This window comes from Pipistrellus hanaki (assembly GCF_964339955.1).
Source record: "Pipistrellus hanaki genome assembly, chromosome: 10".
In the NCBI taxonomy this organism is placed as follows: Eukaryota; Metazoa; Chordata; class Mammalia; order Chiroptera; family Vespertilionidae; genus Pipistrellus; species Pipistrellus hanaki.
The window spans coordinates 72,081,375-72,100,117 of NC_140512.1; the positions used below are offsets into that span (position 1 = coordinate 72,081,375).

At 41.9% G+C, this 18,743-nt stretch overlaps 1 protein-coding gene across 6 annotated transcripts in view; it reads right to left on the reverse strand.

The window, feature by feature from the left end:
• LMBR1 (limb development membrane protein 1) overlaps positions 1-18,743 on the reverse strand; it is a 124,074-nt gene that overhangs the window by 12,005 nt on the left and 93,326 nt on the right. For 5 of the 6 annotated variants that reach the window (XM_084897534.1, XM_084897538.1, XM_084897536.1 and 2 more), the window contains 5 exons: positions 17,805-17,881; positions 17,090-17,167; positions 13,174-13,247; positions 12,861-12,951; positions 11,232-11,298 (listed from right to left, as the gene is read on the reverse strand). In XM_084897534.1, coding sequence (XP_084753660.1) covers positions 11,232-11,298; positions 12,861-12,951; positions 13,174-13,247; positions 17,090-17,167; positions 17,805-17,881 — 387 coding nt within the window. The remainder of the gene's footprint in view (positions 1-11,231; positions 11,299-12,860; positions 12,952-13,173; positions 13,248-17,089; positions 17,168-17,804; positions 17,882-18,743) is intronic. The other variant, XM_084897535.1, reaches the window with a different exon arrangement.

An 18,743-nucleotide genomic window follows, 5' to 3' on the forward strand; every position in this document is an offset into this window, starting at 1 on the left:
ACTGCTCAGCCAGAAGCTGAGCTCTCAGCTGGCAAGCACAGCGGCGACGGCAGGAGTCTCTCCCCCCTCCGCAGCAGCATTAAGGAGCAGTGAGCTGAGCAATAAGGAGCAGCAAGCAAGCAGGCAATAAGGAGCAAGAAGTCCCGGACTGCGAGAGGGATGTCTGTCTGCTGGCTTAGGCCTGCTCCCCACGAGAGGGAACAGGCCAGGTTGAGGGACTTCCTACCTCCCCACCCAATGCATGCATTTCATGCACTGGGCCTCTAGTGGGGTTTATAACGTGCAAGTAAAATGTATGACAAAGTAGCACAAAAGCTGACAGGAAAAAATGGAACAACACAGGTTTGAACTGTGTGGACCCACTTATATGCAGATTTTTTTAAATTAATAAACACCTGTACTGTTTTTGATCCCAGTTGGAAATCTGAGGACTGGCTGTATTCATTGATCTATACCTTTTTATATATGGGACTTAAGCATCTGCTGATTTTGGTACCTAGGAGTGGGGGAGGGGCGGTTTGGAACCAATCCTATAAGAATAAATTCGAGGGGGGATGTCAAAAGTTATATAAAAGTGGATTTTTGACTGTGCAGTGGTTTGGCACCTGTAGCCCCTATGTTCCTCAAGGGTTAACTGTGCATTGGTATAAGGTCCTTATACCAAGTATAACCTGAAGGTAGACTGTGGTAAGTTTAAAATGTATACTACAGATTAAGGACTTGGGACAGGCAGCAAGCTGGCAGAAGCTTTGCCTATCCTCCTATCCTAGCCTTCTTTTAAATTATCACTGCCAATAATCTGCAGTTCCATCCATGCTGTTGCAAAGGAAAAACATCCTGAATAATCAACAGAAAACTCATAGGCGAGAACCCTGATGCCTGAGGACTGAAAGTAGAGATGGCATAGAGACTGGTGGTGGGGGGGGGGGGGCGCAGAAGTGCGAAAGGGCTGGTCAGGCACCCACAGGCAGCAGCTGAGTTCCCGAGAGATATCTCAGCTGTGGGGGTTGCTGCTGAGAACTCTGGGACCTAATGCCCAAGCTGGGCTCCCCAGCAGAGAGCACCAAACTAAGGAGGGTACCCACATAACATCAGGCTGTGAAAAGCAGTGGGATATTATCTTCCAGGGAGAGAGCTGGAAATTAAGCACCCTCTTAAAGGACCAACACACAAAATTCCCTGTGGAGCTACCCACCTTGTGCTAGAGCAGAGGGAGGGTGAAGTGGACTGGAGCTATGTGAGCAAAACCCAGAACTGGGGACTCTGGGGGTGGAGCTCAGAAGGCAGACACCCCAAGTTTCCAATGCTGAGTCATTCCCTCATGCAGCGGAGGATATATTTCTAACACAGATGTCTGCCCTGCCTGGTGGTGGTGGTGGGGAGAGAATATATGGACATACCCTATTGGAAAACATCTTGCTCTGAGCCACTTCAGAGACTAAAAATAACAAGTAGCTTCCAGGCAGAAGCAACTGCCCTACTCTGTTGGAAAAAAAGTCTTGCCACACCTGATGAAAATTGCCTGGGGCAATTCAAATCAGTCTGTAGGAATCCTATCAGTCTGTAGGAAGAGGCATCTCTGGAAGCTTTGAGTCTTTGCCTGATCTAATCAGTCATAAACAGCATTTAACAGTGCCCTAAACAAGAGATTAAGAGGTGTAAAGCAAGTACATTAAACTCACAGCCCGCGGTCCGCATGTGGCCCACAATGAACATTTTTGCAGCCCAGCCAATATAATGGTATGTAAGATAGATTTTAATAAAAATTTCATAACTTAATTTTTACAATATCCTGTTACACATAATCTATTTATATAAAAGACAAGCACCCGAATGGTGGAATGACCAGAATGACTGGTGGCTATGATGCACATTGCAGTGGCCAATCAAACCAATCGGGACCAGGGCCGGCCATCCAACCACCCGTGGCCCCTCCACCCTGCTAGCCCCGCTCCCGATCATCCCCCCTCCTCCCAATCATTGAAGTATGACCTTCAGTGATTCTAAGTAAACACTCTCCAGCCTTCATAGACCAGGAACCTCAATGACAGGTAATCAGTCTGGATTGTCAGTCAGATGTCCAAGAGAGGTGCCCAACACAACCTCCATCTTCCCTGCCCTCTGAATACCCCACCCCACCCTACCCCAATGCAGTCAGGTGTGCAGGAGAGGCACCCAGCATAGAATGCGGAGAACTGCTCCATCTTCCTGCATTCTCTCTCCACTGCTTCCTACCAAAGAGGGCAGCCACATCACACCATGGCCTCTCTCGTGAGGATTTGTCAGCAGGGAACTAAATCACATTACCTGTCTAGGGGGAGGCTTAGAAACAGAAGCTGTAAGTGTCCCTGACACTAAAGTGTCTGAAGCTTCAACTCACCCAAAAGCTAACAGCAAACTTCTATACACACTGCAAATATTAATAATCACACACAGGATGAGAGTAAAAGGGATTAAAAATTCTTTCCATGTAAATGGAAAAGAAAAGAAAGCTGGAATGGCAATACTCATATCCAACAAAATATCCTTCAAAATGAAGGCCATCACAAGAGACAACAAAGGTCACTACATAACACTAAAAGAATTGATTCAATAAGAGGATATAACCTTGGTAAACATACACTGAGTGGCCAGATTATTATGATCTCTGAACGCATAATAATCTGGCCACTCAGTGTATATTCTATATAATAAAAGGCTAATATGCAAATTGTCCCCTTGACCAGGAGTTCAACCAGCAGGTAGTCCGGCCAACCGCCCATGTCCCCTCCCCCTGGGCAGGCTGGTCGGACCCACCCATGCACGAATTCATGCACCGGGGCCTCTAATAAATAAATAAATAAATAAATAAATAAATAAATAAATAAATACACACACACACACACACACACACACTGAGTGGCCAAATTGTTATGTATACACCATGACTAAGTGGGATGTATTCCAGGGCCTCTAATAAATAAATAAATAAATAAATAAATAAACTCACACACACACACACACACTGAGTGGCCAAATTGTTATGTATACACCATGACTAAGTGGGATGTATTCCAGGGATTCAAGACTGGTATAATATTTGCAAATCAATAAACATACATCACATAAAAAATATTAAAAGACAAAAATCACATGATCACATTGATAGATGCAGAAAAATCATTCGACAAAATCTAACACACATTTTTTATAAAAAGTCTCAGCAAAGTGGGAAGAAAGGGAGCATATCTCAACATGATAAAGACCATATTTGACAAACCTACAGCAAACATCATATTCAATGGGCAAAAACTAACAGTATTTCCCCTAAGAACAGGAACAAGATAGGGATGTCCATTTTTACCTCTCTATTCAATATAGTACAAGAAATTCTAACCACAGTGATCAGACAAGAAGAAACAAAAGGTATCCAAATTGGAAAGGAGAAAGTAAAACTCTCACTATTCACAGATGACATGATATTATAGATAGAAAACCCTATAGACTCAAAAAAAAAACTAATAGATTTAATAAATGAACTTGGCAATCTAGCAGTAAACAAAATCAACACCAAAAAATCAATGGTTTTTAAAATAAATATATTTTATTGATTTTTTACAGAGAGGAAGTTAGAGGGATAGAAAGTTAGAAACATCAACGAGAGAGAAACCTCAATCAGCTGCCTCCTGCACACCCCCCACTGGGGATGTGCCCACAACCAAGGTACATGCCCTTGAGGAGAATCAAACCCGGGACCCCTCAGTCCGCAGGCCGTCGCTCTATCCACTGAGCCAAATTGGTTTCGGCTCGATGGTTTTTTTATACATCAATAATAAATTCTCACAAAGAGAAGCTAAATAAACAATCTCATTGCAACAACAATAACAAATTAAGATACTTAGGAATAAACTTAATCAAGGAGGCAAAAGACCTATATTCGGAAAACTACAGGACACTGAAAAAAGAGATAGAAGAAGATATAAACAAGTGGAAGAATATACCGTGTACATGGATTGGTAGAATCAACATCATTAAAATGTCCATACTACCCAAGGCACTCTACAGATTCAATGCAATCCCTATTAAAATACCAATGGCATATTTCACAGATCTAGAACAAATACTCCAAAAATGTATATGAATCAAAAAAGACCCCGAATAGCTGCAGAAATTTTGAGAAATAAAAACAAAATTGAAGGAATCACAATACCAGATTTCAAGTTATACTACAAAACCACCGTAATCAAAACAGCCTGGTACTGGCACAAAAAAAGGTATTTATCAATGGAACAGAACAGAGAACCCCAAAATTGACCTAAGCCATTTCACTTAATTAACATTTAACAAAAAAGGCAAGAGCATACAATGGAATCAAGAGAGTCTCTTCAATAAATAGTGCTGAAAAAATTGGACACATACATGCAAAAAAAATAAAACTACGCTACCAACTTACACCATACACAAGAATAAACTCAAAATGGATAAAGGACTTTAATGTAAATCGTCAAACCATAAAAATTCTACAAGAAACCCTAGGCAGCGAAATCTCAGACATCTCTCATAGCAATATGTTTACCGATACATCTCCTTAGGGCAAAGGAAACTAAGAAGGAAACAAATGGGACCACATCAAAATAAAAAGCTTCTGCACAGCAAAAGACACCTTCAACAAAATGAAAAGAGAACCCACACTATGGGAGAACATATTTGGTGATGATACATCTAATAAAGGGTTAATATCCAAAATATATAAGAAACACCTTAACAAAAGGAAGACAAACAATCCAATAAAAAAAAAAAAATTGGCAAAGGACCTAAATAAACATTTCTCCAAAGAGGATACACAAATGCCAATTAATACAACAATGAGGTATCACCTCACACCTGTCAGAATGGCTACCATCAACAAACAACAAGTGCTGATGAAGATGTGGAGAAAAGAGAACCCTAGTACACTGCTGGTGGGAATGCAGACTGGTGCAGCCATTATGGAAAACAGTATGAAATTTCCTCAGAAAAATAATTATGGAACTCCCAGTGACCCCACTTCTAGGATTATATCCTAAGAAACCCGAAATACCAATCAGAAAGAATGTGTGCAATTTACAATAGCTAAGATCTGGAAACTGCCCACGGGCCCATCAGTAGATAAGAGGATAAAAAGGTGTGGGACATTTACACCATGGAACACTATGCAGCAGTAAAAAGGAAGGATCTCTCACCCTGTGAGACAGCATGGAGGGACCTGGGGAGTCTCATGCTATGTGGAATAGGTCAGTCAGAGAAAGACAAGTATCACATGATCTCACTCATATGTGAAATCCAAGTAACAAAATAAACTGATGAACAGAGGGGATCCAAAGACATGGAAACCTGGATCAGAGTGTGGAATCTGAGAGGGAAGGCAGGAGAGCATGGGTGGGTGGGAGGTAATCAACCAAAGACCTTGAATGCATATATGCATGGCACTTGGACACGGACAATAGGGTGCTGAAAGCCTGAGGCAGGGATGGGGGGTGGCAGGGACAGGCTGGAGGAGGGGGCAATAAGAGGCATGCAGGAGGCGCCAATCAATGATTCTCTCTAATCACTGACATTTCTATCTCTCCCTCTCTCGTTCTCTCTTTCTCTCTCTCTCAAATCAATAAATTTTTGAAGAAAATAATTATAATAACAACCATATCCAAATTCAAAGACAAGAGAGATTGGATTAAATAGCAAGATCCAGCTATACATTATTGACAGAAGAAAACCAAACTATTTAAATACAAAAACACAAACAGGTTGAATGTATAAGAATAGAAAAAATTATACAATGTTAACCCTAATTTAAAAAAGATAAGAAGATTATATTAATGTCTCACAAAGTAGATTTCAGAGCAGAGCAGAGAATACTGCCAGGGATAAAGAATGTCACCATCATTATCATAATTATAAGAGTCAATTCATCAAGGACGTAACAATCCTAAATCCTATACAATAAAAGGCTAATATGCAAATTGTCCCCTCAACCAGGAATTCAACTGAGAGTTCAACCAGGAGTTCTACCAGGGAATGGGGGGCCCCTCTGCCAGGCCAGGCCAGCCCGGCCCAATCGGCCCCAATAGGTCCTAATCGGGGCAGGCTGGCAGGACCCCACCTGTGCACAAATTCGTGTACTGGGCCTCTAGCATTTATATACCAGAGCTTCAAAACAGATGAAACAAAAACTAACAGAGGTATAGAAATCCACAATTATTAGATTTCAGAACCCTTCCTCAATAACTGATAAAACAAGTAGCTAGAAAACCAGCAAGAACACTGAACTTGTATGGCATATCAACCAAACTGACCTGACATTCACAGGACACTATCCAGTTAGTATCAGAACACTCCTTCTTTTCACCTGTACACAGCAAGTCTGAAACTAACATAGAAACAAAAGCTGCACCTAAAGTCGTTAGCAGTGGAAGTGCGTTCACCGTCCTGCCTGCTCCCTCCACCGCTGCTCGCCAGTCCCAGGGCTGACAGTACGCAGTGTCTTGTTATATTCCCAGCCAGGTTAGCACTCTTGATTCTTAGTACAAATTAGTCCCTCACTATAGTTCATAGTCTAGTTTTAATTGTTAACATTCTAAATCTGTATCTTAAGGCTTTTTCCAGCAAAATGATCCTAACTGGAATTATTTTCATATGAAAGGTATTTTATAACAAACTAAAAGTTAAGGTATTTGGTTGTGTGTCAACAGATGGCTGTTATTTGGTTAATGTGTGGCCTTGACATTTTCTTAGGCAAGACTATGAGCCCTGAAACTAAGACAATGTCAGAACATGACAAGAAGGTGCTGGGAATGAGGGCATGTAGCGTGAGCCTTGGTTACTTTCCAAACTCTTCGACATCTGACTCAGAATACTTCCCTTTATTAAAAATCCTAACTAGATATACAAACAGATTGTTCAGACACGAGGACATTAGTAATCAATCAGAAGTTCATCAGTACCCTTGCTGGTTTGGCTCAGCGGATGGAGTGTCGGCCTGCGGACTGAGGGATCCCGGGTTTGATTCTGGTCAAGGGCACATGTCCAAGTTGTGGGCTCGGTCCCCAGTAGGGGGTATACAGGATGCAAGCAATCACTGATTCTCTCTCAGCGTTGATGTTTTTCTCTCTCTCTCCCTTCTTCTCCGAAATCAATAATTTTTTAAAAAGTTCATCAGTACCACTCATTTATTATTTTCTACAAAATAACTGACCACGACTGAGTCATATACACATTTTTTTTTGCTGAGAAATTTTCAATATGAGGTTTGAAATTATTTCTATATCAAAGTTATAATTACAACTTATACTTCTGTTTCACACTGAGCACTGGAGAGGGAAAGAAGACCCAGGGTAAAAATGAGGAGTATATTTACAAAGCCCCAAAAGAAAACCTCTCCAAAAAAGGACAGAAATGAAACTGGATTCCTTCATCAAAGAACAAAAGCGAATAGTGCACTGCTCTCCTGCAGGATGAGAAATACGGGCACAGACACAAATAGCCAGCTGGTTCAGAGGGTACACGTTTCTGTGTTCATACCACAAGCGCATTTTAAAAATCTGCATTTGCATCCTGCATCACTAACAAGTCAAAGAACCTCAGAATGAAGAAAATAAATTTAAAATAGAAATTAGTAGAAGTACTACAAGGTCTTTTGGTTACAGTTGAGAAAAATTTTCTGGTTAAATGAGATTTCAAATAAATAATGCAAAAAAAGCCAATCTTTCCGTTGTTTCTTGATTAAGCATAATAAAGAACATGTCAGCCCGGCTAGTGTGGCTCAGTGGTTGAGCGCCGACCCATGAATTAGGAGGTCATGGTTAGATTCCCAGTCAGGGCACATGCTGGGGTTACGGGCTCAATCCCCAGTAGGAGGCATGCAGGAGGCAGCGGATCAAGGATTCTCTCTCATCATGGTTGATTTCTCTCTCTCTCTCTCTCTTTCTCCCTTCCTCTCTGAAATCAACTATATATATATATATATATATATATATATATATATATATATATATATATATATATATTTAACTTTAGCAACCAGATAAAATCTGTTCTTACAAAATGCTCTGCTACCTTTAAAATATTTTATTATAGAAAACTCTGGTATTCATAGGTCATTTATTAGGCCTGATCCAGTTCCTATTTCACCTGTCAACCATCTCCTCTAATCACCTTGAGTATCCTTGGTTACCAAATATATGGACACCAATCCCCCAGATGTTGGATTCTTCAAAACTGAAGTCTGACCACGCAGCCAGCCATGTATGGTCACCAACTCCTGGGTGTCACTACTCGCTTGCAAAGGGTTTAAAGAGTTCGAATAAACAATGTTAAGCACAGAAGTTTTGTGTTTTCTATAAGTAACAAAACTATCATCTATATTAATTATATTTGACTGAAAATACAAGGTCAAAATTTTTCTCACAGACCTTGTAGCAAGTGATATGCTTATAATATCTACTTAGTGGTCATTTTTAATTAGCATAATTAGCACTAATTTTTCAATTAGTGCAGTTTTCCATATTCAAATAAAAGAAGTTGTTTTAAAGGAATTTTTTAAATATATTTTATTGATTTTGTACAGAGAGGAAGGGAGAGAGATAGAGAGTTAGAAACATCGATGAGAGAGAGAGTCATCGATTAGCTGCCTCTTGCACACCCCCTACTGGGAATATGCCCACAACCAAGGTACATGCCCTTGACTGGAATCAAACCCGGGTCCCTTCAGTCCCCAAGCCGATGCTCTAGCCATTGAGCCAAACCGGTTTGGGCTTTTAAAGGAATTTTTTAATAAAAGTGTCATGTCACACCAGACATGTAAGTCTAAAGCTACAGTTTATGCCTAACAGGCAGCAACATTAGCAGTTGGCAAATTTAAAAGAAAAAATTTGGAGCAGAACACCAAATTAATTTTTTATATAGGATTCAATATATCTTCAATTTATAATTGAATTTATAATCATCACTTAAAACTATTAAACTGAGAGAAGAGCTGCATGTAATGGAGGTGATGAGGCTCCTTGTTGCTTCGCTTCTCGTTTAACTGCCAATGGCGGGCTGCTGCGGGCTGCGCTCCTGGGGTCAGGCTCTGCCTGCGGGAGGCACGAGACAGAGGAGACGCCACAGCCTGGAATCCGTGGGTAAGCACACCCTCTATTCTGGTCTGATAAGCTTCTCAGCCAGTAAATCAAAGTCCCGTTATACAGCAGGATAATAGTCGTGACAATTCCCTATATTTTATCTTCTTAAAATCAAAGACTCACTTCTAAAGCATTAACCGAGGAATTACAAAGTAACTCCCAAGTTTGCATTTCCCATAATACTAAATAAAGCTTATTCTTTTTGTCTAGAAATGTGCTTTTTTAACGCTGTGAAAAGCCTCTATGAATCTGTTCAGAGCACTTACTCCTTTTCATCTATTCAGTGCCACTGGCATAACAGGTAGTGCGTGCGTGCTGTGCCGGCGGAGCACGTGACCACTGTGCCTAATGCACGCCATTAATCCTGTTTGGACAGCTGGGTCCGGGCATTTGTTAGCTGCCTTTTAATTGTTCCATCTTCCCTTTTCTCCTTTTTATTTATCTCTATGGCAAACTACTCAGGAATTTAATGTGTTGATCTTCAAAAAAGCAAATTTTGCCATTAATTTGTTTTCTTTGTACTAAAACTATACTCAGCATGTAATTTTCTTTCGTAAATAAGCATATGCTAGTACCGCTGTGAACAATTTTAAATAAGAGCACAAGTGACCAAATGGTAGGGTAGCTGTAATGTCACAGAATTATTTGTTAAACTGTCATGATACATATGACATTTAGCTACAAATCAAGGAATGGAAGTGCATATTTTGGCATTTTCAGATCAGCACACCATAAGCAGATGTCAAAACAATAACAGTCCTGTAAGTGAACACAAAAGGGCGAGGAGTGAGCGAGCTCCGTGTCAGTCTGTGGAGAGCGGGCCCTCTCCATTCATTGGAGAGTTCCCTCTTTATTAAAACTCAAAATTCCTGTGAGAATTAGAGACTAAGATACGCCTGCTTTCTGGCCCGGCCCGCATCCTGATGGGTGCGTCTTGAATAAATGATGATGCGATATACGAGCTGAAACAAAAGGAGCTCGGCCTTGTCATTGTGTTGTGAGCAAGTGGCTGAGGTTGAATGATGGGATGCTTCCTAATCGGTGGTGAGCACTCTCAGGTCAAACCCTCAGTCTAGAATAGGGGTGTCGAACACAATCAGAGAAGGGGCCAAAATCTAAAATCCAGCCTAAATCGCGGGCCGAATGGTTTACTGAACAGTCATAAACTGACAATGTCATAAACTGACAGCGGAGTGCAGTGATGACAGCGCGGTGCGGGCCACATTGCAAGGCCTGGCGGGCTGGATTTGGCCCACGAGCCTTGTGTTTGACACATGTGGTCTAGAAAGCGAACCTCCTCCTGAACACTGAGCAGCACTGAGCCCAGGCCTGAGCACCCAGCCACAGGGCTACAGGTGGAGAGCGGTCACAGGAAGACTGCCCAGCCACAGAGTAATGTGGGCACACTTTACTTTCAGAGAATCAAAATTCTGTAAACAGGAAAACTTCGTGAGTGGCAGGCACGTGAGATCCTTGCAGGGGTCCTCAAACTTTTTAAAGTGGGGGCCAGATCACGGTCCCTCAAGAGAGCTGGAGGGCCGGACTATATGAACTACTAATTCCTAGTGTAACACCTCGGCTGCGCTCACTGTCCAAAAAACCTGGCGGGCCAGATCAGACTCCTCTGCGGGCCGCATGTGGCCCGCGGGCTGTAGTTTGAAGACCCCTGCACTAAGGGCTGCTCTTCAAGTCCCTGTGGTTTTCCTTTATGCCCACTTCACAGCACAAAGCAGCTTAAAATAAGGCTGACACATTTTCAATTTTTAAAACACAATCATGTTATTTTATATTAAGAAAAACTAGTTTAATATTTTCTAATCATTAAACATTTTTTAAAATAAAAATCAGTTTCCTTACTAGAGACTAAAAGCTTAACTAGTCAGTGAACAAAAAAAAAAGTTCACTGTTTTGAGAAGACACATTATAAAGATTTTTAAAAAGTGCCTTCATTTGATAAAAGCGCTTTCTGGTGTAGCCCCACGTAACGAAGTCCAGGAGTAAAGGCGGAAAGTAGGGGTCATGGTGTGTCTCGAGGGATGACCTTTAGAAGCTGGAGTTGAGTGGAGTGGAGCGGAGCACCCCTCTTGGACTCACCCAGGGTTCTGGACATCACAGGCAGAGCCGAGCTCAGGACCAGGAGAGACACGCAGTTCCCGATGATCTGCCAGGAGACAGGAGAGCAGCGGGCGGTCACCCACCGGATGATAAATGGAACCCGCCACCTCGGGGTGCTGTTCACTCCAGGTGTCTACTGTACCTTGCTAACTGCTTAATCATACTCTTCACTATAGAATTTAAAAAGAAGAAGGAATTGCCCATAGACAGTGAACGGCCTATCTGTAAGTTCTAGAAAATCTTGGTAGTGTCCGGCACAAATATAAAGCTACAGAACACTTAAGTTACTTTACACCTCAGACAATGGATTTTACATCATTGATTGATGCTGCCAATTTCAAAACGGCTTGCTTGTCAAGTAAAAAAGAATTAATGCCTGCCTGGCCAGCCTGGCCCAGTGGTTGAGCATCAATCTATGAACCAGGAGGTCATGGTTTAATTCCTGGTCAAGGCACATACTCTGGTTATGGGCTCGATCCCCAGTGTGAGGTGTGTAGGGGCAAAGAATCAATGATTCTGTCTCATCATTGATGTTTCAATCTCCCTCTCCCTCTCCTTTCCTCTCTGAAATCAATAAGAATATATTTTTTAAATAATTAATGCATTTAATATCTCTGTTTTTAAAGCCAACTACTGCTCACAATTTATATAAGGTCTACCTCTAATATTTTATGTTATAACATTTTAATATCAAAAAGCTCAAAATCCAAAACACATACATTCTAGTCATTCATTTTCAATTTACCCTATGCTTATCTATAATAATAAAAGCATAATATGCTAATTAGACCAGACGTCCTTCCGGATGACCTTCTGGACAAAGCTGGGGTTCCGAGGGAAGCCCGGGCCCGGGTGCCCGAGGGAATCGGTGCCAGCAGCCAGGGAAAGGAAGGCCCGCTCTTGCACAGATTTCGTGTATTGGCCTCTGGTTCTTTCATAATAAATAAGAGCTAGAAATGCTGATTAGCCTGTGATCACTTAAGCTCAGAGTCTCAGAAACTCAGTGTGTTAGCCACATCAATAGATGAATAGGAAATAAGTTCCCTCTTAAAACAGGTCAACAATATGAAATATTTAGTAAAACTGAAGGAGCCCGCAGCTCCTGTAGCTGCCCCTCATTTCAGCCGGTGGGAACGTTTCACAGAGCAGCAGCCATTGTGCCACAGCCTGTGCCATTCCGAAGCCAAGGACATATTGTAGGAAGTCAAATCAGCCTCAGATTGCAAAATGTTTCTGAATGGGCCTCTTCCGTCTTGCTTTAATTATTCAAATTTGAAACACTTTGTCTCCACTACTTGTAGCAACAGAGGTTCTTCAGATCTCAAAAGAGCTCCCTGAAGTGCAGTCAGCACAGCCCAAGTGACTCATTAGCGGAGCATTTTCTTTGGAGGAAAAGCGTCTTTTCAGAGCCTCTGTGCCCAGCTAACAAGCGGCTCCTCCGCATTTACAAGTGAATGGACGCCGGCCAAGCCGCACAGGGACCCCGGCGGCCCCGCCCGCCGCGCCTTCACTGTTGCGCCATTAGCACAACCTCTGCGCGAACTGCGCGAAGGAAGCGCGGGCGATCACTAAATGGCAAGGCAAAGGGGAGGCACGACCTTAGCTTACCTTTGTCATGGTCGTGTCATCCTTCTTGGGAATAAAGTCTCCAAAAAAGCGGAGGCTATAGAAACCGACGACAGAGGACACCATCAGATAGCTGTGGGAGTCAAGGAAAACACCTCCGAAGAATGTGCTGCCTCGCTCAGTCTCCAAGTCTGAGGCCCAAAGGAAACTCAAAACAAAGCGAAAAGCCACTTGGAGCGCCTGGGGAAGAATGCCTTGTTTTTCTCCGGGGCAAGTGTCTTAGTGAATTACCACTGTCCCAGAAAACGGACAGAAAACCTGTTAACAGACAGAGCGCCAGTGAAAGAAAGGATACAAAATCAAAATGATTTCAAGTGCCGCTCCCACAAAACCGAAAGCGGAGAGCGAGGCATTTCCTATCCCAGGCCCCTGGGGGGAAAAACACTTTTCAGAATTTAATGACACTATTTATTTGGTTTCCCTAAAACTCGCTTCACAAATACAGGACAGCTGAAATTAGGAACTTGGTCTAGTAAAATGGGACATTAGACGGAGTTATCAGCTAACTCAACCACATGTTAACCATTTTAACAGGCTCGACATTTGACATTTGATTTATTTCAAATTTAAGTTACTTATCAAAATAATATGATTATTTTGTTAATTCTTCAATGTGCTTGGAAGAAATCTTTTAAAAATGTAACTGTTAGGACTACAGGGTGTGGACGAAAGGGGCTACACGCTAGCCTGACTAGTCAGGGGAGGACTGTATGGAGGGACTTACCAGAAAGGATGCCTGAAATTAAAACTTTTTAAAATTAAAAAGCAGTTTATGGTGGGCAGTCGTGTCCTAGGCCGGTATCTTCCCTGACAAAGATCAACTTTCATCTTTACTGAGCCTGCTGTCCTTTTGCAGCCAGGATAACACCCCTGTGGAATGTCAGGGTAGCCTGTAACTGCCTTTTTTGGGGACCCCTTAGGGCACAATAACGCACCAGGGTGGAGACCACAGAGCCCCTCATTCCTGCTCTCAGGCTAAGAGCTGGCTTTGCTGTCCTGCACCCGCCTATGCGGAAGAGGCCTCCGACCATCTGCTGTGTTTTCTGGGGAGATGGCGGGCCAGCACCTCCGGGTGCAATGGGTAAGCCTTGCCCTGGGAGCACCACCTTCCTGACCATGGTAGTAAGTATCTATCATTTTACTTCCTTCCCAATCCCAGAGGCTTCCCGCTTCGCTCTCTCCCACCTCCCTCATCACCAGTGGATTCCATGAACCCACCTACATCTCCTCTGAGGTACTTTGTAAAACTAGGTAAAAACTGCTGTTCTCGGGAGCATTATCTCAGTACGTTGAGATTCTGCTTCCTGGCTATTGTCATCAGTTTGGCTCAAATAAACTCACAAAAATTCTTTACAGATTTGAATGTTTCTTATGTAACAAGGGCAATACAATCCTTAATGGCCAACCTCACCCCCCACCCCCGCTCTCCCCCCAGTAGACAAAGACCAGGAAAAAGAATAGAGACACCAGGAGTCAGACCATACAAGGAACTGAAACTGTCCTGAAGACACCTGATCACACACATGCATTCCACCCGCATTCCAAGCCCACCGACCCAGCCCCCAATCCACTGGCGACAAGTGTCCCACCAGGGACTGTGTGTAAGGATGACACTCCAGCTCCTGGGCTGCCATTGTCGGTTCGGTGCTGTGCAGCCCTTTTCCTAAATAAATTCAATTTTCTTTAATCACTCTCAGAGGTGGCTATTTAGCCTTCCCCAACAGACCACCATGCTAAACTTCCATGCTAACCTTTCAATAACAGTATAACAGGGATAAAATATGTAATTATCCAAACTCTGAGGCAACATATAAAAATTATACTATTAAAGTATGTCAAAAGTAAGCTATGCACAGAAAGAAGGTGAATGTGCATACCCCGTTTCTAGCCCTTAGAAATAAATGTCCTTTCCCCAACTCTTCCTTGGAAACTGGGAGTTTTAAAAGATGTAACTTAATAAACCTGGATTTAAAAAAATGTAATTTTTTTACTAAACATTGTACCTATTCTCAAAAACTATCTTTATCTAGGACTTAAGAAAACAAACAGAAAAGTAGTATTTGTCAATGAGACCAGAGAGGAAAAAATTATTTCTTAATGAAGTAGGAACAATATTTTCACAGCTTATTAATTAAAGGAACTACCCAGTTTCCCCGAAAATAAGACATTGTCTTATATTAATTTTTTTTCTCAAAGTTGCACTAGGTCTTATTTTCAGGGAATGTCTTATCTTTCCATGCGCTAGGTCTTATTTTCTGAGGATGTCTTATTTTCAGGGAAACGCGGGTATATGAATATGAAAGACTTATTTACTATCAGCTTCTATTACATCTAAGAGAAATACCAGGATAAAATAAAATGTATAGCCACACTGAAAAAAAAAAAAAAATAAACCAAGAAATAATAAATATTCTCTCCACATCCTCACTTAGGCCTAGGAAGCACTGACTGCACTGGGACTCGCAGGCCGCCCCGAACAGGATCGTTTCCAATCAGCTGCTGGAGAGCCCCGTACAGGAAGCTCACTCCGGCTCCTGTTCCCACAGGAACAAAGCTCCCTGTGCCAGGGAGAGGGAGCTCAGGACTGGAAGTCGCTATACAAACAAGCTTTGTTACTTCTTCAATTAAGTCCCTAACCCAAACACAAACTCTTTGCTTTGTGCATCTTCATAAGTAACTGTCTCTTTGTCTACGAATGGTATACATACTCCCTGCTTTGATCATTTTTGATGTCTCATTCTATGGGGTCTCCTTATGCACTTATATAATTAAATTTTATTTTCTCCTGTTTTTCTGTCTTTTGTCAATTTAATTCTTAGACAAAAGAACCTAGAAGGATAGAAGGAAAATTTTTTCCTCCCCAACAACAAAAACATTTTGGAACTATTCCCTGTCTTCAGAGGCCTACAGGTAGGAGGATTAAGGTGACCTGATTTATTTACACAATCATACAAGGAGCCTACCAGGTATAAGTCCCTCTCCACTAAGACGTAGGTTTACTTAGTGGATAATATATAAGAATGGGTTAAAAAGTAGCTAGAAGTCAACACAGGAGGTGACTCCCGCTCTCTCAGTGGGCCTGGGAGCGAACGAAGACAAAGCCGGGCTGTGGAGGAGGCGGCTGCTGTGCTGCTTCCAGGGCAGGAGGCACTGGAGCTGCGCTGCTCACACTGCGGAGAGCGCGGCAGGGACAGATGGCACCACGGCCTGGAGCGGCGTGAGGGCATCGAGACCAAGAACGAGGGCTGCATGAATGGGCTCTGGGAGGCACAGGGTATCTTCATCATAGACCGAAGGGAAGGAATAAAGACAGACAATGGCTTTTCTCTATGAGAGAACAGGTGTGGCAGAGAGAGAAGGGCATCAAAAGTCAAAGTTCTTAAGTCATTTCTATGGGGAATGGGGAAGTGGCTGACTTGGAAAAATATAAAAATATAATAAATGTCAAAACTTAAATGTTACTTAAAAGTTTAGAGACACCTAGAAAAAACTATGCCAAATATGAATTTTTGGTGGTAACTACCTTCTTGATGGAAAATATATTCAAATCGGCTAATTGACAGAATTTAATAAAATCATCAGTCTTTTAACAAGAGAGATAACCATAAAAAGATATACCTCTGACTTTCATCAGTAAATGAACATTTCGACTCAGTGTCATAAAGTGTGGACTCTCCTGAAGCGGACTCCCGTCAACCACACCGCTGCATCTCTCACACAGCCAATGTATCCATTTAATAAATTCTTCATCTATCACTATTTCAGAGTGTACATTTTTTTAAAAGAATCACAAGTAATGAATTTCAGTAAAACAAAGATAAACTCTGATATTAAGTGTATCTGATTTTTTATAAAAAAGCCCAGCCAATCCAAAGTAAGATACCAGAAACAAAACCATCTATAATAATGAAAGCATAAGATGTTAATTAGACCAGACAGCCGAAGGACCTCCCGGATGGCCTTCTGGACGACCTTCCAGACGAAGCAGAGGCTGCAAGGGCCGAGGCAGCCGCTGCAGCTGCGAGGGCTGAGCCCCTCACATGAATTTCATGCATCGGGCCTCCAGAAGTTTACAAATGCTGTTTATGAAGGCTCCTTGCATAAAGAAACTCACACAACTTAAAGTGCATGCATACAGAAAGGTGACTGTTTTAACTGGCTTATGCAGAATGCTTTTGCAAAAGAAAGCCATGTTAAACATTCTACTTTACCCTCGTTCCCTTTGGCATTGCTGTTTCATCAACCAACAGGCAAAGGATATTACAAGCCACCAGGATGACCGAGATGGACTACGACACAAAAAGTCAATCGTCAGTTCTACATTTCAAAGACATTTTGCCAATACATGTATATTAAAATCTAAGTGGAAAACAAACTGTATGTTTCAGAGGAGAGGAAAAGAAGTCTAAACAAAAATTCTACATATAACCCTAAAGTCATTAGACTGCCTACAAAACCCCAGAATAAATTCTAAAACATTCTGTAAATTATTATAATTTCGAAACTTGTGACAAATGCTAATCACACAGATCCACTTATTCACTGATCTCACCCACTGAAAATCCAAACCCCATCTCCCTCCCCCCACTTAGAAATAGTTACAATCCATCAGAACTGGCTCTCCGACTCCCGCCCACAGCCTCCCGTGAGCCTGACCATCTCCTGTACCTCCTCGGCTCTGCATTTCCAATGAAACAAAGAATGAATTTCCTGCTTTCACGAAGAAATAGATAAGCTTGAGGACTTTTAAAAAATTACTATTCATTTCTGTTTTGGTTCTATCATGTTTTTGCACATAGAGGCATGGATGCATTTTAATCTTATTGATAAGAAAATTAGTTTACCTGCATCGCTGAGGGAGTTGCCATTTTCAAACAGTAAATATAAAATAATTTGCTTTATGCATCCAGGCAAATCAGTTCCTACCGTCTCAATGAGAAGGAGAACCATGACCGCAGGATACACCAAATTTCTTTCCCAAGCCGATGCCTTCTTTCGCCTCTCTAGTAAGAGAAACAACACAACAAAAGATTTCAGATATGGCCAAAAATCCTCTCTACATTCCCATTTTTATTCCTTACTACTATAGCTAGAATGCTTTATTCTTATATTGTATAATTTTTTAAAGAATTATTTTACTTTTCCTCCACAAACTATAAAAATCAGAAATTTAGAGTTAGTTTGCTACATTAAACAACTTAGTTCTGTGATACTTAAATTTTAGCTCTTTAAAGACATTTCAATTGCTAATGAAATAAATTGGTAATTTATAGCTTACTCTGAAAATATAGAAATATTTGTATTTGACATGAACTTATATACTGACACAGATTTGAATGACTAAAGTAATAGGAGTAAAAATCCCCTCTACTCTCACATCCCCAAGTCATCACTCCCATTTCTAGAGGCTGAGGGCAAACTTCCACTTTGGGCTGCCAGGGGCGACCTCACGTCACAACCGTCCCGGCCATAAACAACTGGAGAAGGTGGAGCAAACTGATTTTATTAAAAATCTGTGTGAAGGTATCAGAATTACCATGACAATCCACACTGAGGGCCAGTGTTCTGCAAAATGAATGCACACTCCTTCCCCCCATATTTTCCAGAGGTAACTGCATGGACCCACAAGGCTGAGAAATAAGCAGAAATCAGTGGGTGAAAGAAAACCAACTTTCCTAAAGCAAAGCTTTCAGCAAACTCAGCAGGGCCAAGGAGACAAAAACAGAAGTTTGGGGCCACTGAGCCGCCAGCGCTTGAGAGGCTAGGCTCACAGAGTAGAGGAGAGGAAGGAGGGCTGGTGCAGCCCCGCCCCTGCAAGGCGCAGCTGAGGGATGGACAGAGGGTGCAGCTCTGGGCAGAGAAGCC